General features: G+C 53.4%; 1 protein-coding gene across 1 annotated transcript in view; it reads left to right on the top strand.

The window, feature by feature from the left end:
• The window catches only part of PLG (plasminogen), a 43676-nt gene that overhangs the window by 10950 nt on the left and 22847 nt on the right, over positions 1-9879 (top strand). Inside the window, exons 4-9 of the mRNA XM_006757697.2 lie at positions 1142-1256; positions 3492-3631; positions 5535-5655; positions 7078-7196; positions 8284-8446; positions 9289-9434. Coding sequence (XP_006757760.1) covers positions 1142-1256; positions 3492-3631; positions 5535-5655; positions 7078-7196; positions 8284-8446; positions 9289-9434 — 804 coding nt within the window. The remainder of the gene's footprint in view (positions 1-1141; positions 1257-3491; positions 3632-5534; positions 5656-7077; positions 7197-8283; positions 8447-9288; positions 9435-9879) is intronic.

Genomic DNA, 9879 nt, shown 5'->3' with positions numbered 1-9879 from the left:
TATATAATTACACATTGTTTTTGTGATTAATCACTACGCTTTATGTTCAATTTGTAACAATGAAATTGGGGGTCACCATAACATGAGGAACCGTATTAAAGGGTCGCAGCATTAGGAAGGTTGAGAACCACTGCTCTAAGGGCCTTGTCTACCATAACCAGCTTCCTTCTCTTTGAAGCAGAGCTGGGTCCGGAGCATCCACTCATCAGTCTGACTGTCGGACACCTTTGTATAGTTATGATCTCCCCCCCACACATATAGTCACCATATGCGTGGGTTGCACTCAGTTGATTTGATAGCAATTTTGAAAACGATTCAACTCTCTCAAGTCCTTAAAAGCATTCAGCTTCGTTAAAGAGAAGCCTTTTTTTTCTCACTCATTTCTCAGTTTAGAATATTGTAATGACTATGAATGGTGCCAGGCCAGTTTAGATAACCTTTGATCAAATACAGCTGCATTAGAAGTTTTGACAATACAGACATTGGACTCTTGGAAAGCATATAACCCAACTGGTGGGACCAGAAGTGGGCAGACACACTGGAAAGTGGCCTGCCAGCCACGGGTGCCCACCCTGAGCCACGAGGGACACAGGTGGGCACCTGGCGGTGAGCTTAACAACAGGATGGAGCCCTGCCCTGTGAGTCGGGGAGGTGGTGGCCATGGCAACCCTTTAAAGTAGACCCCACTTTCTAACCCTGTTAGAAACTTTTCATATTTAAACTACCGGGAACCTCAGGACAGTCAGGGCGCTCGGATCTCTCCCGGCCCCTGAAAAGCACACTGCCCCTCCCCAGCCTGGAAGCCCTCTTCCCGTCCCCCTCACGCGCTCACACGCTGTTTATTGTCTGTAACACCTGTCACCAAGGGCTGCGTCCTTGATCGCTTTCTGTTGCGGCGCCCTGACTCCACTGTTCCCCACTCCGTGTGCCCCCAGCACCCAGCATGGCGCCTGGCACACAGAGGGGCTGTTGCTTTGAATAAACCTATGGAAGCACCAAACGGCTTTGCTAGCGGCACCTCTCCCAGAGCCATGAAAGGTGACCTTGGGTGGCAGGACCACCGTGTCCTTTCGCAGCACGAGACGCAGGGTTTGGCGTGACCTCCCTTGCAAAGGGACTGACCACTGTGCGGTCTTCTCAGTCTATCTTTCAGAGTGCAAGACCGGGAACGGAAGGCGCTACCGGGGGACGGTGTCCCAGACGAGAAACGGGGTTGCCTGTCAGAAGTGGAGCGACCGCTCTCCACACGTCCCCAAGTAAGGCTGTCTCTCTCCGCTGTGCTCACCTGCTGCACTTAGAATGACCGCATTCCCTCCAAGCCCCCCGGATAGGTGCCCGCACAGGCACAGAGGGCCTCGCTGATCTGAGGCAGATAGTTCCATCAGTTATAGCCTCCCGCAGGGCATGCTTGTGCCCATTCACTCCGCACACATGCTTTCCTGGAAGCCCTAGCTCACAGAAGGATGCCTGGTAAGAACAGAACCACCAAACCATGGGTTCTAGGCTGAGTCTGAGAGACCAGAGATGGCCACGATTAGGATGCAATTAGCTGAAAACTAACGTATCAAATTAGAACTCTCACCTCAACATTGTGGAGTGAAAGAGGAAATGAAATATAAACGAGCAATGGATTCTCCCACAAGTCGCCTATTTTTTTAGTGTCGTTCTCACTGTACATTTCCCAGGGGACATCAGGCGGCACTAAGTTCTTGGTGACAAAGCTCGTCCAGTTGGAGCTGGTGTCTATGGCCCCACCCCCTTCCCAACAAATTGCCTTGACTGCCTCCCATGAGATGGGCAGACCTCATAATCCTGGGACATGAAGGCTTATGGGGGGAAAGCAATGAAACCAAATGGCTAAATCATAGGCTGTCAGGGGCCTTGGAGATAGTCTAGGCCCATGGTCGGCAAACCGCGGCTCGCGAGCCACATGTGGCTCTTTGGCCCCTTGAGTGTGGCTCTTCCACAAAATGCCACGTGCGGGTGCACACGGACAGTGTGATTGAAACTTCGTGGCCCATGTGCAGAAGTCGGTATTTATATTTCATGTGAGCCACGGTTTGCCGACCACTGGTCTAGGCCAAGCATGTCAAACTCAAAAGCTAACACAGGCCAAATAAACAAGGTTTAAGTTTATGTGGGCCGCAAAAAAACACAAGCTTCAATTTTCATAGAAACGTAGGCTTCTTTCAAAATGTATAGTATAAAATAGAACCAGAGCAATGATAAAATTAACGTTTTCTTACATACCGTTATATTGGCTGGGCCGCAAAAATATTCGTTGTGGGCCACATGCGGCCCATGGGCCACATGCCTCGTTTATTGGGCCCGTGTTTGCCTTTGCGTTTGACATGCTTGGTGTAGGCCAGTGGTCGGCAAACTCATTAGTCAACAGAGCCAAATATCAACAGTACAACGATTGAAATTTCCTTTGAGAGCCAAATTTTTTAAACTTAAACTATATAGGTAGGTACATTGTTATTAACTTAATTAGGGTACAGTGGGGCCTTGACTTACGAGTGTCCCGACTAACGAGTTTTTTGAGATACCAGCTGTCTCTCGGCCGATTTTTTGCATTGAGTTGATAGAGTAATTTGAGTTAACGAGCAACTTAAGAGTTCGGTTTCAGAACGAATTAAACTTGTAAGTCAAGGCCCCACTGTACTCCTAAGGCTTAGGAAGAGCCACACTCAAGGAGCCAAAGAGCCGCATGCGGCTCACGAGCCGCAGTTTGCCGACCACGGGTCTAGGCCATCTCTCCTCTGGTAGATGAGGAAACTGAGGCTCGGCCTACCAAAAGCAGGCGCGTAAGAGAGTCCAAAACAAAGCCTGACTTTTAGACCCCAAGTCTTAGGCTTTTGATCTAACCTGTTATCTCCACACGGCAACTCATCTCGAGTTGAAAGTTAGCTCAACTCCCCGACCCCACACGCCCCCTAAATCTGGCTGCATTTCAGAGAGAACCTGGCCTGGGGGATCTGACGGATCTGACTTAATTCTCGAGATGCTATTTATTAACTGTTCCGACTAAGGCAAGATCTGTTTGGTTGTCACTGCTGCGTCTCAGTCGTCTCGTCTGTCAATAGGGCTAACATCACCGTCCTGGTGGGGTTTTCGTTGAGGCTACACGAGAGGACGTAGACAAAGAGTGTAGTGTCACTACCATCGTTTTCACAGAGAGAGGCTGTGACAGAAGCAGGCATTTGGGATGCACGAGAACCCGGCAGGCTTGAGGCCTTCCGCCGCCACCTGTGCATACAAACAGTGTGGTCCTCCTCCTGAGACGTGACTGTGCATAACGGGAATGTTAGCGCCTGGGCGGAAACAGCCCCGCAACAGAGACGGTGGCAATCGGGCACCACAAACCCTTGGGCTCTGGGATGGCAGGACCTTGACCTCCGGATGGGAACCGGGGGCTCCTCAGTCTGCGTGGCTGGTCACGTGCTGACGTTTAGGATGCAATCAGAATGATTCCTGCCCGTCCCGCCCAGGTACTCGCCCACGAGCCACCCGTTGGAGGGGCTGGAGGAAAACTACTGCCGGAACCCCGACAACGACGCGGAGGGGCCCTGGTGTTACACCACTGACCCGGCCACCAGATACGACTACTGCACCATCCCTGAATGTGAAGGTCAGGAGCGGCTGTAGACACCCTCCCGTCTGCCCTCCCCGCACGGCAGTTTGCTGTAAAGCGATTTCCCACGGGGAGAGTGTGACCGACCCCTTAGCGCCGTGTTTGACACGGCTGAGTCATGCATGAACCTCATGGAAAGGGTCAACATTTGCTCAGACCCCCTAGTATTGACCTGAATTATTTTTATTAAAATGTTCCTTCAATGTGTACAAATATTTTTAAAAAACCAAAACTAGATGTAAACTCTAGACACAAACTTCCTATGCTTAAAGCTCTGCACTCAGTAGAAAGACAAAAACAGATTTGGGGTAATATAGTTGGAATAAAACCGCAAAATCAATACAATTCAAAGAAACGGTAGTAATATGGAGACTTTGTTGTTGCACTGAAGCTAAGCCAAGAACCAGTTTTTAAACCAGCGAATCGTTATTTTAATGAACCAACCAGTTGGATAGCACATCCCAGCAGTCAATGCTGAAAATTACAAACATCCTACTGAAAAAAATGTCCTTCATTTCACATTTCCTGCTCCATTGAGTGGGGCGAGGGGGGTAGGGGACGGGGGATTGTGCAGCCACCTGGCGGTGTTCCCACCTGTGACGGCTCAGGTCCCCATCACTTTACCCACCTCCACTCTGGGGACTCTTTATTTGTACACGGTGCTATGAGGTCATTTGTCCCTTAGTTGACATGAACACATCATTTTTGTATCAAGTCTGACTCTTTTTTTCCTTCTTACTCCATAAAACTTAAAGTCACATTGACCCTGCTGGGCCATGTCATTTCAAGGATTCTAAATCAAAGCTCCTGTTTTTAAATAATGTGAGGAAGTGGAGAACAGCCAGGCGTGCTTCTCACTCGTACAGAAAGAGAGCTGCTGTGGCTGGAGGTGAGCACTGCCCCCAGCGAGTCAGGAGCACGACAGACCCCAGCGCTCGGATCCTGGGAGGATCTGTCAACCAGCAATCGGATAATGACACAGACGCGTTTAAAGATCCTCCTGGAAACGGAGACTCCACTTTTAAAAGTCCCAGCAGAGAACTGACAGGCTCCGAGAATCTGTGTCCCCTCCCCACCCAAGGGCCACTGCATCCCAGCTCAAGGACATGCCTTCATGGAATTTCTGAAATTGGTTGTGACTATAATAGTTGAGGGGATCTTGACCAAAATATGCTCATTTTACCATTTGAAAGAAAGAGTGGCACTTTAGGTTGTATTAGAAAATTAAGTCTTTGGTGCCGATTTTATTACCAAGTGACTATTGGATAGCACGTAGGAACAAGGGGCTAGTGACTGTGGGGCAGCATGTAAGAGCAGGGGTTAGTGACCATTGGACAGCAGTTTGAGCAGGGGTTAGTGGCCATTGGACAGCACGTAAGAGCAGGGGTTAGTGACCATTGGACAGCACGTAAGAGCAGGGGTTAGTGACCATTGGACAGCACGTAAGAGCAGGGGTTAGTGACCATTGGACAGCACGTAAGAGCAGGGGTTAGTGACCATTGGACAGCACGTAAGAGCAGGGGTTAGTGACCATTGGACAGCACGTAAGAGCAGGGGTTAGTGACCATTGGACAGCACGTAAGAGCAGGGGTTAGTGGCCATTGGACAGCACGTAAGAGCAGGGGTTAGTGACCATTGGACAGCACGTAAGAGCAGGGGTTAGTGACCATTGGACAGCACGTAAGAGCAGGGGTTAGTGACCATTGGACAGCACGTAAGAGCAGGGGTTAGTGACCATTGGACAGCACGTAAGAGCAGGGGTTAGTGGCCATTGGACAGCACGTGTGAGCAGGGGTTAGTGACCATGGGACAGCACGTATGAGCAGGGGGCGAGCGGTGTTCAAGGCGTTCCTGGGGGCCCTTGGTTCTCACTTCTCCTTCCTCCTTGCCCGCCGCCCAGAGGAGTGCATGCACTGCAGCGGGGAAAACTACGAGGGCACGATCTCCAGGACCAAGTCAGGACTCGAGTGCCAGGCCTGGGACTCGCAGACGCCGCACGCGCACGGCTACATCCCCGCCAAGTAAGTCCCCGGAGACAAACTGGGTGCTCGCGGCTCCGCAGCTCCAGTGTTTACTGCTGTTGAGGTGTTCATGCCCCTCGAGCAGCGAACGAACCTGACGTTTCCGCGTCTCCCTTTGCCCCTTCCCACGCGCCTGCAGAGCAGCTCCCGCTCCCGCTCAGGTGGGTGCAGGGAGCAGAGGCCCGTGGCTGTCTGACACGCAGGGTCTCAGACCCTCGGCCGTCTCTGCCAGACCGGTCCTGGCCGATGCGTGAGCGCACGGAGAGCTGCAAAGCCCACATCCGCTGGCTGGGGTGTCCCCTCTCTCCCCTCTCCTCCCCACTCCCCCCTCTCCTTCATTCCAGTGAAACTCCAGGCTCCCTGCCCCACGACCTGAGGATGGGGGTTATGAACCCTCAGTGTGTTCCTCTCAGTGCACTGTTTCCGGGGCAAGGATCCTAACTTTCATTAGAAACGCCCCAAGGGGCCAGGGATGTGCAACAGGAAGGGAGTCCCTGGCCTAGCGATCCTCCCCCACTTCCCATGGATTGTTCCGGAAACACCCCCCTCCGTAGCTGCTTCTGCTCTTTCTCTTCATTCCATGATGATGGTAGGACCTACCGCGACTTAAGAAAACTTAGAAAACATGAGACTGAGCCCAGAGTTCCCTGTGGAAAACAGCTCCAGGGAACTGTTGTGCTTCCCATTCCAAACGGTTCGCGTCCAGGAAGTAGAAGAAGATTCCCGAAGCCACTGCTGTTGGCTCAGTCGACCTGACCTAGCACCGGGAGCCTCAGACAGGGACGTGAGCCAAGCCAGAGGGCCCCTCGGGGTCTCAGCCCAGGGCCCACTGAGGGCTCCCTGCCTGCACCTGGGTCAGGTGCTCACGGGAACACAACGCGCCCCTTTCCGCTGCTATAAGCTCAAAGGCTGGCGGGACCCCAGCCTGGCAGACCAGCGGGTCGGATCCTCAAGCTCTGAAGATGGCAACTAGCAAGTTCCTTGTGTCTTAAAAATTGCTCTTATTTGAAACTGCATAACTGGAGTTTGCTGACATGAGCTTTCCAGGCGGCCCACATGCTAACGTCACTAATCCCGTCCTGTGGCTTACACACGTGTAAACCGCCGGGAAAGTAGTCCTCCGGCCCCCGCGCGCATCTTCCTCAGGAGACCGCCAGCTCTTCGAGGTCGGCCTTCTCCCTGTCACCTCCCGGGGTGCTGGGCGGTGCCTGCAGGTGCTCCCTACCTGCTCATTTAAAGTGATTCTGAGCTGGACATGTTCCAGGCTATTTTTTATTTTATTTTTAAAAACATGGAACGCTCCACGAACTTGCGTGTCCTCCCTGCGCAGGGCCCAGGCTAATCCCTGGATCGCTCCGGTTTTAGTATGTGCTGCCGGAGCGAGCGCTTTCCGTGCCATTAAATTCCTCCTCGCCCCTCCAGATTCCCAAGCAAGAACCTGAAGATGAATTATTGCCGTAACCCTGACGGGGAGCCCAGCCCCTGGTGTTTCACCACGAACCCCAACAAACGCTGGGAACTCTGTGACATCCCCCGCTGCAGTGAGTATGGCCCCACCCATCCGCGGACCCTCAGCCGCTCTGCCCTGGGAACCAACAGAAAAGCAGGGCCCCATGATGCTGTGGGGTTTGGCTGCCCTTGTCAAATGGTCTCCTGGCTCCTCCAGAGAACTGTCTGAGCATCCATTGCTCATGGGTTCTGTGGGGTTTTCCTGTCAAAGATAGGCATGTGGGCTCCGGAAGGCAGCTCTGTGGCCTTCGCGGGGACATCAGACCCTGCATCCTGTCCATGCGTCTCTTCGCACCCAGAGTTCTCTCTGGCTGCTGCTCTGTAACAGGCGTTGCCTCTGAGGTCCATCCCAGAAGGGCCACCTGGGAGTGGGCAGTGGGAGAGGGGAGCCCAGGGTGGAGGGTGGACCGGCTCGCTTAGCAGGAAAGACCTAGAAGAAACACTTTTGTGAGCCTTTCCCTCGATGAGAATGGAAAGAAGGGGCTGGAGGTTCAGACAAGGGTGGCCATCAGGAATTAAGAGGGCTCACAGCCCGGGGGGCTTACGCCCTTGGGCCTGACAGCCATCCGTCCAGCGGGCACGGAGTCCCGCGGGCACTCCCCTTCTTCCTGACGTCGCTTTCTCTTTTTGCCATCTTTCTTCTTCTTCTCTCAAGAATTTTGTGATTCTGGAAGCCCACGCTCTTTCTTGGAGACACATTTTGGCTTCTTTCCATGGCCTCTCTGTCGGCTTCATGGGATGTTGGGCGGCATCTAACTGTGTTCACTCGGGGAATCATTTATTCTTCGCAAAGGAGGTTGGGTCGCTGGTGCATGTGGAGATCTGGGGTGAGGGTGGCATGTCGATCCCTACATGTATGACAAACTGAGAAAGAAGACAGAAAGCAGCACGCACTCCGAGGGCCTTGTTCCTGGAGGTGTTCCTCGTGAGGTGGTCTCGTAGGCATGACTCTACCAAGTCAACTTCTTCTAAAAACGATAAATCACTTTCCAGTTCCAAAGAGGGGGAGCAGCCAGCAGCCAGACTGACGCTCTCAGATCCAACTCCCCACCCCAGCCCTGCCGCCCGTGCCTTCCCCATTTCAGAACCACTCACGGCCATTTACTGTCCCTATTCAAGCAACGCCCCCGCCATCCTCCGGCCCCACATACCAGTGTCTAAAGGGCAGAGGGGAAAGCTACGTCGGGAAGGTGGCTGTCACTCTCTCCGGGCACAAGTGTCAGCGCTGGAGCGAGCAGACTCCTCACAAGCACAACAGGACCCCGGAAAACTTCCCCTGCAAGTAAGTCCGCCCCGGCTCCGACCCCGCGACTCGAGCTGGAGCCACTCCAGGTGAAGTCCCTGCACTGACCACGGGCCAGTGCTGTGCAAGGGGATGGGTGAGTCAGCCCCGACTCCCGAGACGCGGGTTCTCTGCTCCAGCAGCAGATGCTGTTAGAAATGCAAGATCCTGGGCCCTTCCCCAGGTCCGCTCAGTCAGATCGCAGAGCAGCGGGTGTGGAGAACACGGAAATCGCACGGCTACTCTGGAGAGACTTGTTGTTGTTGCTAATCCGCACCAGAGGGTATTCTTCCCATTGATTTAAGAGAGAGTAAAAGGGAGGGGGGAGGAAGAGAGAGAGAGCGAGAGAGAGAGAGAGAGAGATGTGAGAGAGAGACATCGATTGGTTGCCTCCCACACACACCTAGACCGAGGCCAGGGATTGAACCTGAAACCCATGTACATGACCTTGACCAGGAATTGAACCTGCGACCCTCTGGTCCAGGGGCCAATGGTCTAACCGCTGAGCCACACCGGCCAGGGCTGGATATGCTGTGTGAGGCAGGAACACTGTGGGAAATCCCCATGTGCTTTAGCATCCAGCACCGTGCCCAACACATAGCAGAGCTGTTTTGCTTGGTGATCCCCAGTCGAGGAATACGTTTTAACCATTGACCCCAGAGAAGCGTTGGCGCCGTAATTCTCTGGGGTCCTAAAGAGCCCCTCCTCCGCTCACGTGCCCACCTACCCTTCAGGAGGATTAGCTGGCCAAGCGTCCAAAATCCTTATTAACTAGCCTGCACGCTCCTTGTCATGTCATGGAGCCCATGTGGAGGGCGGGACTCACACCGCGTCTTTTCCAGAAACCTGGAGGAAAACTACTGCCGCAACCCTGATGGAGAGTCGGGTCCGTGGTGTTTTACGACCAACAGTGAAGTGCGGTGGGAGCACTGCAAGATCCCGTCCTGCGATTCCTCCCAGGTGTCACCGGAGCAGGCGGAGGCCACAGGTAGCAGAGGGCTGAGCATGGAGGCTGACCTGTGGGCCCCTGCTCCCGCGCTTTGTCTAGGGTTGTGTTCTGCTCTGCTCAGAGAGCGTGCTCCGGGGTGTCACTTACATTAAACCTGTGGAGGCAGTTTCCTGGTGGAAGGCAGGCCTTCTTGGTGAACGTGTCCTGTGCTCTTAAGAAGGAGGAGGCTTCCACTGTTGGTGGAGAGGGTTCCATAAAGGCAGCAGGTCAAGTTGATTAGCACTGGTTTGCACTTCTCAGTCCTCACTGATCTTCTTCTTTAAAAAAAAAAATTATATATATATACATACTAGAGGCTCGGTACACAAAAATTTGTGCACTCGGGGGGAGGGGGGTCCCTCAGCCCGGCCTGTGCCCTCTCTAAGTCTGGGACCCCTCAGGGGATGACCACCTGCTGGCTTAGGCCCGCTCCCCGGGATTGGGC

The sequence above is a fragment of the Myotis davidii genome, unplaced genomic scaffold (genome assembly GCF_000327345.1).
Source record: "Myotis davidii unplaced genomic scaffold, ASM32734v1 scaffold1494, whole genome shotgun sequence".
NCBI lineage: Eukaryota > Metazoa > Chordata > Mammalia > Chiroptera > Vespertilionidae > Myotis > Myotis davidii.
Note: the sequence above shows the minus strand (reverse complement) of the source record. Positions and strands in the feature narration are given on the sequence as shown.